This window comes from Mustela nivalis (assembly GCF_964662115.1).
Source record: "Mustela nivalis genome assembly, contig: HAP1_SCAFFOLD_2260, whole genome shotgun sequence".
Classification (NCBI taxonomy): Eukaryota; Metazoa; Chordata; class Mammalia; order Carnivora; family Mustelidae; genus Mustela; species Mustela nivalis.
In genome coordinates, this window is record NW_028134405.1 from 2,078 (window position 1) to 19,634 (window position 17,557).

A 17,557-nucleotide genomic window follows, 5' to 3' on the forward strand; every position below is an offset into this window, starting at 1 on the left:
CAAATTTCACTGGGCAGAAATAAAATACCTACATTAGAAATACAGCTCCCTTCTGTAAAGGAATTGGCTTTAGTGAGAAACTATATAGCAAGTCATCTGGACCAACAATGACTTTGTTTCAATGTGTATTTTCTTAAGATTTATTTATTTATTTATTTGACACAGAGAGAGAGAGAGATCACAAGTAAGCAAAGTGGCAGGTGGAGGGGGGCGCAGGGGGAGGGAAGCAGGCCCCCCGCTGAGCAGAGAGCCCGATGCGAGGCTCCATCCCAGGACCCTGGGATCATGACCTGAGCTGAAGGCAGAGGCTTAACCCACTGAGCTACCCAAGGGCCCCTCAATATGTATTTTCATAAGCCTTACTTCATTCTTTAAAAAATACACTTAACCAGTAGTAAAATAAATAAATCTAGATGTTTACTAATTATGTAACTATGCAAAAGGACCCAAGGAAGATTTAATGGGTCTCTGCAACAATGTCTGACAAAACTGACAGATATCTCATTATTTTCCTGTCACTTAATGTGAAGACAAAAAGATTTTCTTCCCAAGACATTGTATAAAGCATGTTTATACCAAATCAAGATTTGTTAATCAAGTTTTTCTTAACTGTGGAACATTATAAAACAGGGATTGTACTTTTTATCTCTTCCTTAGCTTATACGCTGTGTTGATTTTTATTACCTCAAAGACAAGTGACCTTAGAATGGCATTACTGCCGTTTGCCTCGACTTCTCACCTAGAACTAAGACGACATTTTATTCTCTAATACCAAGAAAGCTCATTTTAATTTCTGGTATTTGAAACATGAGGTGTGATCTGAAATCTCTCCTCTTACACAATTAAAAAAAAAAAAAAAAGCACTCCGGGTAGTTTCCAGATATAAATAATGTTAGCACTTAAGTTCTTCAGTCACTGCTGTGGCAGACCCACACACACCCCTGATCTGAAACAGATAAAAGTTACTTTATAGAGGAGATGGATTCCAAAAGGTTTATAACTGGAGTATAGACAAATCACATAACACATAATGCTGTAAATTAGGTACTTCATATTGAGTTATATTGAAATACATTAGAGGATCTGACTTTTCAAAAACTACTGTGGTAAGGTCTCTAAGCTAACATAACCATTCTCAAAATACAAACATTTCTGGACATATTGAAGTTTGGGAAAACTATCAGTGTATATTTCTTTAGTATTTATAATTATCTAAGAAAAAGAATTTTATTAAAATGGCTCCACTAAAATTCATATTAAATTTTATACTCTAAGAGTATTTAGGATTGGGTGCCTGGGTGGCTCAGTGGGTTAAAGCCTCTGCCTTCGGCTCAGGTCATGATCCCAGGATCCTGGGATCGAGCCCCACATGGGGCTCTCTCCTCAGCAGGGAGCCTGCTCCCTCCTCTCTCTCTCTCTGCCTCCTTCTCTGCCTACTTGTGATCTCTGTCTGTCTAATAAAATAAATAAAATCTTTTTTTAAAAAAAAGAGTATTTAGGGACGCCTGGGTGGCTCAGTTAGTTAGGCCGCTGCCTTCGGCTCGGGTCATGATTCCAGGGTCCTGGGATCGAGTCCCACATCAGGCTCCTTGCTCGGCGGGGAGCCTGCTTCTCTCGTGTCGCTGCCTCTGCCTGCCTCTCTGCCTGCTTGTGTGTACTCTCTCTCTCTATCTCTGGCAAATAAATAAAATCTTAAAAAAAAAAAAAAAGAGTATTTAGGATTTAGGATTTTTAAATCTTTTTAACAAAACAAGATGTACTTTTGGGAAAAATTCTAGGTAACATCATCTGAAACATGGTTTACAGCTAAATATACATCACCTAAAGCATGATTTAATAATGAAAGCAATCAATAATGAAATATTGATGCAATAATTAAACAGTGGCCCATACAAACTAAAGCAAACACACAACCAAAGAGACCAGTCAGTCACTCTTTACTGAGAGTACATGTCTAGAAGATAAGAGAAGACCTCCTTAAGGAAGGTAAGTAAGTGAAATCTTAAAATTTGTGTACAGATTGCCATCTGAAAGAGAGAAGAAACTGTATGAATATACTTTTTAAATAAACTTTTTTTTTTTTTTTTGACAGAGAGAGACACAGCGAGAGAGGAAACACAGCAGAGGAAGTGGGAGAGGGAGAAGCAGGCTCCCCGCAGAGCAGGTAGCCCAATGTGGGCTTGATCCCAGGACCCTGGGATCATGACTTGAGCCAAAGGCAGAAGCTTAATAACTGAACCACCCACGTGCCCCTAAAATAGACTTTTTTTTTTTTTTAAGATTTTATTTATTTATTTGACAGAGAGAGATCACAGTAGGAGAGAGGAAGGGAAGAGATCACAGAGAGAGGAAGGGAAGCAGGCCCCCTGCTGAGCAGAGAGCCCGATGTGGGACTCGATCCCAGGACCCTGAGATCATGACCTGAGCCGAAGGCAGCGGCTTAACCCACTGAGCCACCCAGGCGCCCTAGACTTTTTTATTTAGTGAAAACAGCAAATAAAATGAAAACTTCAGAGATATGGGAAAAAATTAAAACAGATGTAAGATTCAAAATCCAAGATTACAAAGAGCCATATGCACTTGAAAAAGTTTGGGTTGAAAGGTTTCTGTCTGCACAGGATAATCTGCTGGTAGGTAGACGGCTGGACCACAAGCAGGTGTGCGGCATGGAAAGGAATAGGAAGTTATCGAGACAAGTTGGTCAAAACATCCCATGTCTAGAGTGCCCATCACTATCAATCAGTTCAGTCATCTTTCCAAATCTGTCCACCACCGCCTCTAAGAGACTTTCCTGACATCCTAATAGTTAAAAGATCCCAACCTCTGACTATCATCTTTGGCTATCACTGAAAGCTCAAGACAAGCAATGCTGACAGATCTGGTCAATAAGGAAACAACGAGCTGTTTTTAGAGTCCAGACAGTGTATTAGTCACATAAAAATAGCAAAAGCAATAGTAGCCAAAGGTGCCAGCTCCCAGTCCTTACAGAGGGACATGGAAACAGAGGTGCCTGACAACAGCAATGCGGATAGCAGGGCACTCGCTGTGGCGGTGCTCAGGTCCCGCTGCAGCTCAGCGCTCATGGCCTGTGGCTGTTCCCTAAGGGAACGGAGGCAGAGAGCCCAGTCATCAGAACCCAGGAGGCAAGAAGAAACGGGCACAATGCAGACATCCCTATAGAGAGCAAAGCAAATAAGAAACAGTCTCGTAGCAGTTCCTCCCAAGCCTCATGTTCTCATGTTCCAGAATAATCACAGGATCTTTTTCAAGACTTAGATCAACTATGATTAAGCCCTACAGAAATGCAAGGCTGGGAGGAGCCCTGGTGAAGCTCTTCTCTTACAGAACCGTGCACAGTTCTATCATTGCTATATATATTACACCATATTAAAACTATAGTGCCCTAAGTGATAAAAATGGGACACACCATAATGTGTGAAATAACATTAAGGTCATGCTTATTAGAAGTAATGACAGCTAAAAATACTTGAAAAAAGCTTTAAAAAAAATCAGTGAAATAAGACTCCATCTTAAAATATTGGAAAAAACAGGGCATTTGGGTGGCCCAGTAGTTTAAGCGACCAACTCTTGGTTTTCCCTCAGGTCGTGATCTCAGGATTCTGAGACTGAGTTTTACACTGGGCTCCAACCCCAGCACAGAGTCTGCTTGGGACGCTCGCTCGCTCGCTCTCTCGAGGCACCCCCGGAATAAATAAATAAATAAATCCTTTTTTTTTTATTAAAAAGATTTTCAGAAAAAGAGCCATATTTTAAACCCAAAGGAGAAAGAAATAAGCATAAGCAGAAACTAATAAAACGGTGAAAAACTTTTTAAAGGGAGGATCAACAATACCAAAATTCATTATTTTGGAAAAAAATGATAACAATAAAACATAAATCTACCCGTAAGACTAATCAAGAAAACTAGAGGGAAGGAATAATTAATACCTGGAATGAAACAGGACCTCATTGTATATCTGACATATATTTAAAGAATGAGCTGACGGATGGATAATTTTAGAGCTATGAATTCAAAAATTTACATAAAATTCTAGAAAAACATAATTTACTGATGCAAAAAAATAAAACTCTCAAAATTCTAGATTTAAATTCATTTTTCATTCAATTCATTTAAAATCTTCTCCAAAAGAAAACTCTAGGTCTGACTGCTTCATCATCAAATTCTACTAAACATTTAAGGAAGAAATACCACCAATTCAAATCAACTATTCTAAATGGAAAAAAAGGTACATAAAATTTATATATAGATGGCGGGCTAATTTTGATATTAAAACCTGACAAAAAGGGGTGCCTGGGTGGCTCAATCACTTAAGCATCTGGCTTGGGCTCAGATCATAATCCCAAGATCCTGGGATCAAGCCCCACCTTTGGGCTCCCTGCTCAATAGGGACTCTGCCGGCCACTCCCCTTGCTTGTACACAGTGCACTCTCTCTGGTGCATGGGGCACTCTCCCTCATTCATTCATAAATAAATAATAAATTTTTTTGAGAAAGAAGACATGCAGTAATTCTAAAAGCACCCTCTGCATTAGAAAATTAGAAGAATTCTAAAAACATTAATAAACCAAATCTCTTGATACACAAAGGAATCATATGTCGTAATCTAAGTTGAATTCTCCCAGAAATGCAAGGTTGCTTAACATTTTTAAATGGATCCACTGTATCCACCACCTTAATAGGATACAGGAGAAAAATCCTGTCTATCTTAAAACATACAGAAAAAGCACTATACATCTATGGTTAAAAAAAAAAAAAAAAACCCACTTAGCAAAATAGGACTAGAAGGAAACTTCCTTAATCTTATTTTTCTTTAATTGAAAAAATTACCATAAACAGCATGATGAAAAGGTGAAAAATTAAAGGCCTTTACTTTGATTTTGTAGGTAAGGATTGCTGGGTTTATGGTTAATATAAAAAAAAAAACAACTAATTTCCATAAATTCAACAATACTTAGAAAGGAAAATATCAAAAAGTCTGTTCACTAAGAGATGAGAATATTCACTGAAGCAGAATCCAAAATTGTTCTAAATTAGAATAAGAAAATCCAGGGGCGACTGGGTGGCTCAGTGGGTTAAAGCTTCTGCCTTCTGCTCAGGTCATGATCTCAGGGTCCTGGGATCGAGCCCCGAATCAGGCTCTCTGCTCAGCGGGGAGCCTGCCTCCTTCTCTCTCTCTCTGCCTGCCTCTCTGCCTACTTGTGATCTCTCTGTCAGTCAAATAAATAAATAAAATCTTAAAAAAAAAAAAAAAAGAAAATCCAAATGTCCTTCAATACTGTAGTGCTGAATGGTAGAGAAAAATAAATTAAACCAACTCTACCTACAGGCAGCAGAATGAATAAAGAAAGCAGCCATGATTACATTTTACTAAATTTTAAAAATCAGGAATTGTTGTAAATACAAACACATAATTAAGCGGTAGACTACCAAGAAATGTAAATAAGCGTTTACCATAAAACTCAAAGTTTTATGTTTTTAGTTTTTAAAAACAAAGTTTTTAGTTTTCCTTTCAGGAGAGGAGCAGAGACAAACATTCCCAAGGTGCTGGCTATGTGCTATTTTTAGATCAGGAGTGATTCACTATGCGATACCTGAACTATATATTTATGTTTTCTCCACATAAGTGTTGTATTTCATAAATATAAAAAGGACAAATAACATAAGTGAATAAATAAATTACCCTAATGAGAGGACTTGAATGTAGGCCCTAGTCTATTTTTCTTGAAAATGAGTGTATCCTGAAAGTGATCTTACCTATCTATTAATAAAAATCACTAAAACATTTAGCCATTATAAGGAATCATACAAATGCTGAATAATCACCTGCATTAAATACAGTGATACATATAATTCACTTAACATTGTGCCTGTCACAAAGGGAGTGATCAATCAATCAATACTACAATACATAGTAAATAGCTCTTCTTTGGGAGTTGTAATTCTGGTTGTTATAGTCACTTACAATTTTTACTTACTTCAAGGAGGCCTGATAAGTACTTAACACAAATTTCAAATGGCTTTGTGAGAGGAGAATGGGAGCTCCATCCCGGAGATGCTGTGAGATGGGCCATCGCTCGTAAGGTCCTCTCAAGGGATGGCAGGCCATAGAAGTGAGGAGCGTCTGTGACTCTCAGACACTGGAGCAGTTTCAGAGCCAGCTGCGTTTGGAAGACATAAAAAAGCTCCAAGCACTTCCTGTGTATGTAAAGGAGGGGAAAAAAATCAATGACAGAACAAGTGTGATGAGCCTAATAGGTTAACTTATTGGTAGTAGAGGGTTACTAACAACTTCCCACATCAGGAAAGTATGAACCAGGAGAAATGGCAGTCTCAAACAAGATTTTTCAAGGAAAACACAGTTAAAATACCACCTAGGGTCTATGACGTCTTTGAAAAGTACATAAATGGATATTGGTGTTAGCACCCAAAAATAAAATTTTAAAGTTGGAATGGAAAATGGTCTATGACGTCTTTGAAAAGTACATAAATGGATATTGGTGTTAGCACCCAAAAATAAAATTTTAAAGTTGGAATGGAAAATTAAATGCATACTTTAAATGCCTTTAATTGACATACATTAAATCTATACTTTTAATCATTAGATAAAAAAGTGAATTTTTAATTAGCTGAAATTGTTTTCCCCAGAAAGCTAAAACAAAAAGTTTTAATGAGTTTTGACACATAATTTAAAGGTAACTGTCAGAAACAGAACAATCAAGAGAACATTTTTTATTAGAAAACAAAATCCCTAAAACTAATAAGTAGGCATGGATACAAAGATGAAATTGCTAGAAGGAATATTATTGTCTAACAAAGCATTGAATAAAATCTGAAATTTCCTCAGTTTTTTTACACTCTAAAATTGACAACTACTGCCTATACTTTTACCCATTGCTTCACAGTCTCATAGGTGTATAGTTGTATGATTTAAAGATCCTAATTTTTATATACCCGCCATCCAGGTGTTTTTGAAGTTTCAGAAACACACAGAACTCCTACCAAAGCCTAAAAGTTATTTATATAAATTCATATACCTCATGAGTCAACAACAAAGTACAGCTAAACCTTGAATGACATGGAGGTTAGGGGCATTGACCCCCATGTGCAGTCAAAATCCTCATATACTTTTGACTCTCCAAAAAGTCAACAAATAGCCTTCTGTTGACCAGAAACCTTACTGATAACATAATTCATTAACATATATTTTATATGTGATATGTTATTATAAACTGTTTTCTTATAACAACTAGAGAAAAGCAAACTAGAGAAGAGAAAATATTTTTTTGTAAGTAAGCTCCATGCCCAACATGGGATCTAAACTCATAACCCTAAGATCAAAAGGCACATGCTCTACTGACTGAGCCAGTCAGGCACCCCAAGAAAGGAAAATATTATTAAGAAAATCATAAAAGAAAATACATGTGTAATACTATACTGTATTTATCCCCCAAAAATCCATGTATATGTGGACCCACATAGTTCAAACCTGTGTTGTGCAAAAATCACTTGTAATTAACAGTATTAAAAACAGTATTCTGGTTTTTTAAAAGATTTTATTTATTTGAGAGATTGAGAGAGAGAGAGAGCAAGCATAAGTTGGGGGGGGAGGGATAGAGGCAGAGGAAGAAGCAGGCTCCCCAGTGAGCAAGGAGTCCAATGTGGGGCTCAGTCCCAGGACCCTGAGATCATGACCTGAGCAAAAAGCAGATGCTGAACTCACTAAGCCACCCAGGCACCCCGTTCTTCTGTTTTTTAAATTAACATAAAAGTCATTCTCATTGTCTGCTCCTTTTACCTTAACCACTCCCAAAGAAAAACTACACCATGAAAGGGAATGGTGCCTCCACAAATATCTAAGCAAGCCGGTTGAACCTGGCACAGCTGCCATCAATTCCCTCTACTAGTCCCTGTACCTTCCCCAAGCTCCAGACCCAGCTGGCCTCATCCTCCCTATGCAAGTTCCTTCAACAGCCAAAGAACATTCACCCGAGGAAGAGTCCATAGCACTGTTTCTCAAAGTCTAGCCCACGGGACTATCTACGGCATTTATTTAATATGTAGATTCCTGAGCTACTGATCTTAATATTTTAATAAGCCCACCTCAAGAGAGTCTATACACATTCCAGAGTCTACCACCAATGAATTCATTTTGTTCTTGTCTTCAGTACTTCAATGACACACAAATGCATAAGGTAAAATTCATAAATCTTATATATACACTACAGGATGGTTTACCTATGTATATAATCACATAATCACCAAGCAAAATAACATATATAACATTCTCAGCGCCTCAGAAGGTTCCTAGGTGATCCCGTGTAGTGAAATTTTTATTGACTTGTATTCTAAATTCACTAATCCTCTTTTATACTGTGTCTAGTTGGCTGCTAAGCCCATGCAATAAATTCTTTAGAAACTGTATTTCTCAGTAGCAGAATTAGTATTTAGTTCTTTTTTGCAGTTTCGCTTTCTCTGCTATTGATGTTCTACATATTTTTACTTATCTTGTCCATCTTCTCATCTAATATCTATTACATTTATGTTGAAAATTTTATAATAACAGCTTTAAAGTTCCTCTAATATTGACATTTGTGAGTGTTTCTAATGACTTTTTTCTCTTAATTACAGGAGACATTTTCTTACTTCTTTATATTCTCTCCATTTGTGACTGTATGTCAAGTTATTTGTATACAAGAGCTACTGAAAGCAAAGTACCTAACAGTTTCTCATAGAAAAGGCTTGCCTCTCTCAAGAGGCTGCTCTTTGAGATCTAGCCAGGTGTTGAGCTGAATTAGGGTTGTTTTGACACTTTAGCATGTTTCAGATGTTTCATGTGTGTGGGATCAGTCCTTCCATCTAGCAGAGATTTGGGATCTGAGCACAGGAAGACCTTATCAGATAAAAAAACTTTCATACATCAAAGGACACTATCCAAAGAGTGAAAACACAACTCACAGAATGGAAGAAAACTTTGCAAATCATATTTGATAAAAGACTGATGTCCGAGGGCGCCTGGGTGGCTCAGTCCATTAAGCAGCTGCCTTCAGCTCAGATCATGAACCCAGGGTCCTGGGATCCTTTTACCTTAACCACTCCAAAAGAAAAACTATACCATCAAAGGGAATGGTACCTCTGCAAATATCTAAAGCAAGCCAGCAGGGCCCCACATTGGGCTCCCTGCTCAGTGGAAAGCCTGCTTCTCCCTCTTCCTCTGCCTGCTGCTCTGCCTGCTTGCGCTATCTCTCTGTCAAATAAATAAATAAATAAATCTTAAAAAAAAAAAAAAAAAAAAAAGACTGATGTCCAGAATGACTCAAAAACAACCACCCAGTATAAAAACAGGCAAAGGACTTGAGCAGACATTTCTCCAGAGAAGATAACAAATAATCATTAAGCACATGAAAAGATGCTCAACATCATTTCTCATTAGGGAAATAGAATCAAAACCAAAATGATTGTAGTTTACACCAGAAGGATGGCCATAGTAAGAAATGTTAGGGTAGATGCCGAGAAATTAGAACACTCGCACATTGCTGGTGGCAATGTAAAATGGTATAGGCGCTATGGAAAACAACTGGCACTTCCTTGAAAAAGTAATCACAGAGTTACCTACCATACGAACCAGAAATTCTCGTTCTAAGTAGGTACTGGAGACTTAAAAACGTGTGTTCTGTGAGATTGAGAGTCATTTATGGTTTGTCTCCCTCCCAACTCCATCTTGGGGAGGGTATGTGCTTTGTGAGTGCTGTGAAGTGTGTAAACCTGGTGATTCACAGACCTGTACCCCTGGGGATAAAAATATATGTTTATAAAAAATAAAAAATTAAAAAAAAAAAAAAAACGTGTGTTCACATAAAACTTGTACACAAATGTTCATAGCTGTACTATTCATAATAATCAAAGATAGAAACAACTTACATGTCCACCAACAGAAAAATGGATAAAGAGAATGTGGTATATCTGCACATGGAACAATAATCAGCCATAGGAAGAAGCAAGCACTGATATGGGCTATCACAGCGATGGACCCTGAAGACACAATGTGGAATCAGACACAAAAGGTCACATATGTCTGATTCCATTTATATAAAATATCCAGAATAAGCAAGTTCATAGAGACGAAAGATTAGTGGTTGCCAAAGGCTTGGATAAGGGGTAAAGGAGGAGGAACTGCTTAAAGGGTACCAAGTTTCTTTTCAGAGTAATGAAAATATTCTAGAATTATATACTGACAGTTGAACAACATTGTGAACATATTAAAAACCACAACAGTATACTTTAAATGGTTAAAACAGTAAATTTTATCCAATTAAAAAAAATTTAAGTCGGAATTATACACACTTGAAAATCATCTATGTAAAAACAGTCATAAAGCCACAGAAATGGGTATAATTGCTCAGAGAATTAAGAGAGGATCAAGACCTAAAACCTAGAAAGAGCAAAATACTGTGTGTATGTGTGTGAAATTACAGTCTATACCAGAGATTCCACTGAAATAAAAACAAACAGACCACAACTGACTATTACTGAATTCCTTCTTCCTTGATTTGAAACAAATAAAACGTGAAGATTCTTTGGAAATCAAAAGGAAACTAGGTTCTTCATCAATGTCCCCAAACCTTCAATGACAAACGGTACCTGTCGGTAACTGCAATGAAACTGAGCAGCAGTGTATTGAAAAGAGCAATCAGTTCTTTCTGGAGCTGTTGCCTGACAGCAGTCCGGATGTCATCCGTTTCCTCTCGTGCCTGTGACTCCGTCAGAACCAGCAGGTCTAATAGTGGGTTTGGACTCTAAAAAATAGTATTTGTAAAAAAAAATGTATTTACTCTCTAATTGAGCTGTGGGTTGTTTTCTATAAAGATTTTTGTTACATACCACGTTCTGGACTACCTAAGAGTTATATTACCTAGCCAGTAGGTATTGGTCTGTAGTGCACTAATAGAGATGTTATGTTCTAAACTCAAAAGGTGCGTCATATGAGATCTCAACAAAAAAAAAGGCACATCAATTATAGAAAACTGAGTATAGGGGTGCCTGGGTGGCTCAGTCATTAAGCATCTGCCTTTGGCTCAGGTCACGATCCCAGAACCCTGGGACTGAGTCTCATGTCAGGATCCCTGCTCAGCGGGAAACCTGCTTGCCCCCTCCCACTCTCCCTGCTTGTGTTCCCTCTATCACTTTGTCTCTCTCTGTCAAATAAATAGATAAAATCTCTACCAAAAAAGAAAAAGAAAGAAAGAAAGGAAAGAAAACTGAGTATAATATGGAGAAGCACAAAGAGAAAAACAAAAACCACCCATGATCACACCTCACAGAGATAGTCACTATTAGTATACTGGTGCACACTATTCTTTTTGTGGCATATAAACACAATTATAATTCCATATTTTTTACGAAACTGAGACAAAGTAAAAAAAAAAAAAAACCACTACTGTTACCCCTTTTTTAACTTAATGTTATCAATATTTCAAAAAAATTATTTTAATATCTGATTATTTTTCAACCATAAGGATTTACCACACCAAGTACTAAAGAATCAGTGATTTCTAATTTTACTGAGCTGTGCTGCAATGTTCAATTCTGATTATATCAGACATGTGAATTCTAAGCAATGATATTAAATCAAATAGATTTAATTGTTTTAATGTCTTCAACATATATTGTCAAATTGCCTCTGCAAAATGTGTACCAATACAAATCACCAGGCAGGGTGGCAGAAGACCACAGCATTCACGCCAATGCGTAGCATTGATACTGATGCAATCCTTGTCAATTAGATAGGCTGCTAAATAAAACTAGAACTACTTAAATTTCTTCCTGCTTTCCAACTTTAAAAAATATATAGCTCAAGAAATATAGCATAATTATTTTTAATAATACTAAGAACAAAAAATGTTATATTAACAGACAGCATTAAAGATACATGGTATAGTTATTCATCACCTATAATATCACAGGCACTGTGCTAAAAAGGGAAAGAAAACAAGATTCTACTTTTTTACTAAACTGGAAGATGTGCATCTTCATATTTTACAGATGTTAAACAGGGGTTTATTAAGAGGTTATATAACTTGTCCAAAGACATATGAATGAACAAAGCAAGGATTCAACCTGAGAATCACCTTACTTCAAAGCTAGTTAATATTCTGTCCCCCACATTATGTCACATCAATTCTGAAAATTACAACATACAAAAAGAGATAAAATCAAAATGTAATCACTGTTGTTATGAAATCGTTCACCTAAAGAACTCAATTCAAAAATAACTGCATTCTTTTTGTAGAAATGAAAAAAATGGGAAGAAAATTCTACATTGTTTGTATTATGCAGTACATACAGAATACTTCAATCAGGTACACACAATTATAAAGAATACAACTGAAAGATTTTAGAAAGTACTGGGGACAGATGTTTTGCTTTTACCTTACTTTACTACATTTTACACCTAAGAAACATTTTTTCCCAGCTTTCTTTTCATCTTGAACAAGAAGTACCTCATTTGGATCAAATAAAATTACATAAAACATGACTAACTTCTATGTTTTATATAGGAATAAAATAATCAAAATACACATTTAATAAAATCATAAAAATAAATATACATACTCCATAGTATTCTTAGACCCAAATAACAAAAGGCTGACTTATACCCACCTTCCCTCCAACTCCCATAAATACTGACAAAATAAGAAAGCTGTTTTTAATGTAACCTCCATCTTGGTAAAATATATTACAATCAGGAATTATTAACCCTGACATACCCACAAAAATTAAGTAGAAATTCCTGATTGATAGATTAATATTATAGTATGTATATGACTAAAACTAAGATTCTTCCTCCAAATTCTCATTGTTAATAGCTTGTTTATACTAGTACTTGCTGAGACAATTTTTCCCTAACACATCTTAGATACACATGTTAATATTAAGATTCAGTAAACCTCAGAAACATCACTTCTAAAACATGGGATGAATGACCATTCCTCATGCACAAGAAGGAAATATTTCTCTACCGATGCCTGCTGATCTCAAGTGCTTAATCAGATGTGAAGGTTTTGTCTTTAGACGTTAGGATTCAATCCCAATTTTAAACCAACTACCATTACCATTACTTTGTCACTAGCAACCTCCAAAAAGCAACAATTTCTACAATGATGGCTCATTTTCCTTATGCACACTCATCACATCCACTTTACCAGCCATCAACAAGAGGAGATGCAATGCACTCCACGAACTCTGAGTGCACAGGTGTCTGTGCAAGTCAGTCAACAAAGACAGACATATGCTGTATAGTTCTGAATAGCCCCCCCCCCGGCCAAAAAAATTATGGCTCTACTTTTATGACCTTCCATCAAAAAACTCATTCTGAAAAGAAAGGTATTCAAACTCAGCACTTTCAGCTTATTTTATATATACTAACAAAAGCATCATTACATTAAAATGTAAAATTAATGTGGTGCCATAAATTCCTAAAGTGCCTAAACTGTAACAAATCAGTGTTCTGAAAAAACATACACATTTTTCACAAGACAAAGTTTCTCAATCTTCCCTCGGTAAGTTAGCTGACTTTTCTTTACGCCTCCTATTCACATTCTGCCTGATCAAATATTCAAATATTCTGCCTAATTTTACTAATTTTTGCCCTGGCTTTCATATACTTTTTCATTGTATGTCCATACATTGAAAACAATTCCTTTGGAAATACTATCTTACTGACCTTCTTAAATCATCTTTCACTTATTTTAACCATTTCAGATGATTAAAAGGCATTTCACTTTATTTTCAAGCTTTCTTTATATTGAATGTTACTCTTCACATAACACTTAATAATTTAATCCTTGTAGCACGACAAAGAGTAAACTCTCTTAATAGTGAATGCTTAGGTCCACTGCTCACCTTTTGTTCCCTCTATTGTTATTTTTAACACCAGTGATGATAATATATGAGACAAAGTAAAAGCTTTCCAAAGACAGCCTTAATACCATACAAAGTTAAATAAATATATTTAATTATGCCAAAAATCCTTCTCTGAAACTGCATTAAAATTACAATCACTTAGAATTTTGTAGAAATTTTATTTTAATTTCAAAACCATCAATAAATTTTTCAATATGCATCAGCACTTATGACATACTATAAAATTCATAATAAATGTGAAGTTTTAACTGTAGTTACATAATTTAGGTAAATATGTTTTAATATGCATAGTTATTCCTACTGTATATACCACATGCAAAGTCTTCCAAGCTAACATTCAATTATTACACAGAGTTTCAAGAAAAGATTTACCTAAGCCTACTATAACTGCTTTACACAACCCAAAGTAACCATAACTCTCAGAATACAAGAAGTTTAACCTAAGGAGGAAACTGTTCTAGAAATTTTCTTTTTTTAAAAAAGACTAAAAGGATTATGAAGTTATAAAATATTTATATATCAAAAATCGATTTATCAAAAAAAAACCTCGGGAAAAACTTCATAAGATTCTTTTAATATTTTAATATCCAATATCTGAAATATTTAAGCATGCCTAAAAGCTGAACAAGGAACTAGAGTGACATACGGTTTTACTGTTTGCTTTATTAAAAATGGTCAGAAAATAACTGCCTCCAAATGCTTTGTTAATTTTTTTTAGTAATTAAATGATACAAGAAAATCAAAGTATAGTAAATATGGTACTTTGAAATCATCCTCAAGAACATAACAGGAGAGCAAAATTTCTAGGTCTGTGTATTCTGGGAGTTCAATCATCTTATTAAAGCTTCATTTATTAATTATTTACTTTAAGGAAATTCGTGCATCATCTCTCATTTGTGTTACAAATATTTTTCTCAGTTTATCGTGTCTTAACTATATTTGAAGTATTTCTTGCCATACATACAGAAGCCAATAAAACTTACATATAAATACCCTCCCACTGGATAACAGTTTTGTTGTTAAGTTACACAAACTGAAAATAAAGTTAATCTGAAACAAAAAAGGGCAAGAGAAAAATATAAAAAATAAGGTTTATTAAAGAAAAACTTGCTATGACTTAAAAGTGCAGTTCTTCAGAAAACACAGGCGTATCAAAGAACATAATACTAAATCCAATCACAAAGTCACGAAATATAAGACCTTGCTTATGGTATTTTGGACTTATTTTATGTTCCTATCTGATCTACGCCTTTCATCTCCTAGCTTTTGCTAGTGATGCTATTTCTGCTTTTCATCTTTCACAACATTCAAATTGTAGTCCAGGACCAGAATTTCCACACTTAGTCACAGTCCTATTGGTGTGTGTACGAGAGAGAAGGAGAGAGGGAAAGAAAGGAAGAGCTGCCTTCACCGCCACTTCGCGCATTACCACTCTAGGCCAAGCTACCGCCACCCTCCCCTGGGTTACTGTAGGCCTCCCAGCTTCCACCCACACCACCTGTGGTTCTAGAGACAGCTGCTACCCACAGTCTTCTTAAACTGACGTCACATCATGTAACTCTTCTGCTCAAAACCCTCCACCAGTTTTCTCTCTCATACATGAAAAAGCCTAATTTTTATATAGCCATCCATGGCCTACAAGGTTCTATTTGAGCTTGACTGGGAATATCCTTCTGATCTCATCTCCTATCACCATACTCCATTCATCCTGTTGCTGCCACAAAGACCTCTAGTTGTTCTTCAAACACGGCCCAGACAACTAAGTGCTTTTTCATTTTCTTCCTTTCTGGCTAGAACGTTCTTCCCTTAGATACCTACATGGCTGACCTCACACTTAACTCAGTGCCCTGGCCAAATGTTAGTCAAAGAGGCGAGCCTTCTATGACCATCACAAAGTAGTGTCCCGCCGTTTCTGTTATCAATGTTTCCTCTCACACTTATTGCTCCCCTCTGCAGAAAATCTTTGTTTTCTGTCCATTCCACCACCCTCCATATACTCCATGAAGACAGTTTTTTTTTTGTCTTATTCACTGTCATGTAATTTTTATGTACTCATATTTATAGATTTCCCTCTTTATAGGTTCTACTTAGGTAACTTGGAAAAATCTTCTCAACTCTATAAAGTTTTGAGTAAACAGTCTCATACAATATAAGACCACTTTACTAAACATGGGCTATATAAAAATTAGGCTTTTTCATTACAAAGCATTACTAATTTTTATAAATAAATCATTTGTCAGATCTAAAATCCATTCAAGTGCCTTCCTAACACAGTAGGCAGCGCGTCAGTCTCATAAAATCCATTCAATTCCTTAATAACACTTACATGTCTAAGAAGTAATTCTAGAAGCCAGTTTAGAAGTTCTACTGATGAGTTTTTTCTTTGTTCCTTCAATAACTTATTTAAAAAATGTATAATATCTATTAGCAGTTTCTCATCTTCAGTGGAAGCAGGAAGCACCTGTAAAAACCTACAATAAAAAAGGGAATTATCATGGTTTCTAGCTCTTTACAATAAGTGGTGTGCTGATAAATATTTAGCAACCAGGTAAGGAGTGGGATGGTTTCTTGTATTTGCCTATTTTCACAGTGTAAATATTCTCCCCTTGTCAACTGCAAGCCACCAACATAACAAACAGTTGTGGAGAGACGCACAGCAGCACACCATTATATGGCATTTTCACAACACAGATATAACAGATGTAAATAACCTCAAGAACACAGGTATCAGTAAAATGTTGCAAAATAATCAGGAAATAATGATATCGGCATAATCATTACCTTCATTTTTCTTATAATTTATTTAACTCTGAGCGTATGCAATTTCATTTTGAAGAAGGGCTGTGTTTTAACAACTAACTTTAAAAATCCTGATCTTCAACTGCCAGCTCTCTCACAAGGAAGTACTGGCTGATTCCAACACATACCAGTGGAAAAGCCAAATTAGGGATCTGAATTGTGAAAGATCCATTTTGAGTTCACATTTTGGAAACTCATTTAACCTCACATTTTAAAAACGACACACATTATGTTTAATAGAAAGTTATACATCTTACACTAAAGTCACATGAAGAGTAACATGTAAAACTGCCGGCAACGGCTGCCCATCAGTCTTGCTGGTTTCAAACGCAGCCATCTGCTACCGGTGCAACACATTACATTCACGAGCTAGAGCCTTCCCAGGAACTACTAACGGATCTCCACATGGCAATCAACTTCATGAAATCCAGGGTAAAAAGTATGAGGTAATATTCTTAGGAACAAAACAAAAGCAAAACAAAATAAAAAAGTCCACCACAGGTGTACCAAACCTATTAGCTCACTGATGTCTTGGCTCTTTTAATGTGGACAGTGATAAACACTCACATTCACTGTGTTCAACCATGTCTTATCCTAGTCATCTGCTTCTGTGAGATAGTGAAATAAAATTTTCTATGATAGGATATAAAAACTGTGTTGTTTATTATTAAGTCCAAAATGTAGTGATTCAGAAAATTTTTCCTTTTGTTATTATTAGATATTTATTATGCATAATAAAAATTCCAGGTTTTCTTACTGAAAAAAACATTTCTCTAATGATAGCAACAAGAAGAATACATGCTCTTATCTTCAAGAA

General features: G+C 35.9%; 1 protein-coding gene across 1 annotated transcript in view; it reads right to left on the bottom strand.

The window, feature by feature from the left end:
* Positions 1-5,983: 5,983 nt before the first annotated feature.
* Positions 5,984-17,557, bottom strand: part of LOC309858361 (rotatin-like) — a gene marked incomplete at its 3' end in the record, with an annotated part of 60,999 nt that continues 49,425 nt past the window's right edge. The window contains exons 19-21 of the mRNA XM_082751046.1: positions 16,268-16,412; positions 10,660-10,814; positions 5,984-6,216 (exon numbers count right to left, since the gene is read on the bottom strand). Of these exons, the coding sequence (XP_082607172.1) occupies positions 5,984-6,216; positions 10,660-10,814; positions 16,268-16,412 (533 nt within the window). The remainder of the gene's footprint in view (positions 6,217-10,659; positions 10,815-16,267; positions 16,413-17,557) is intronic.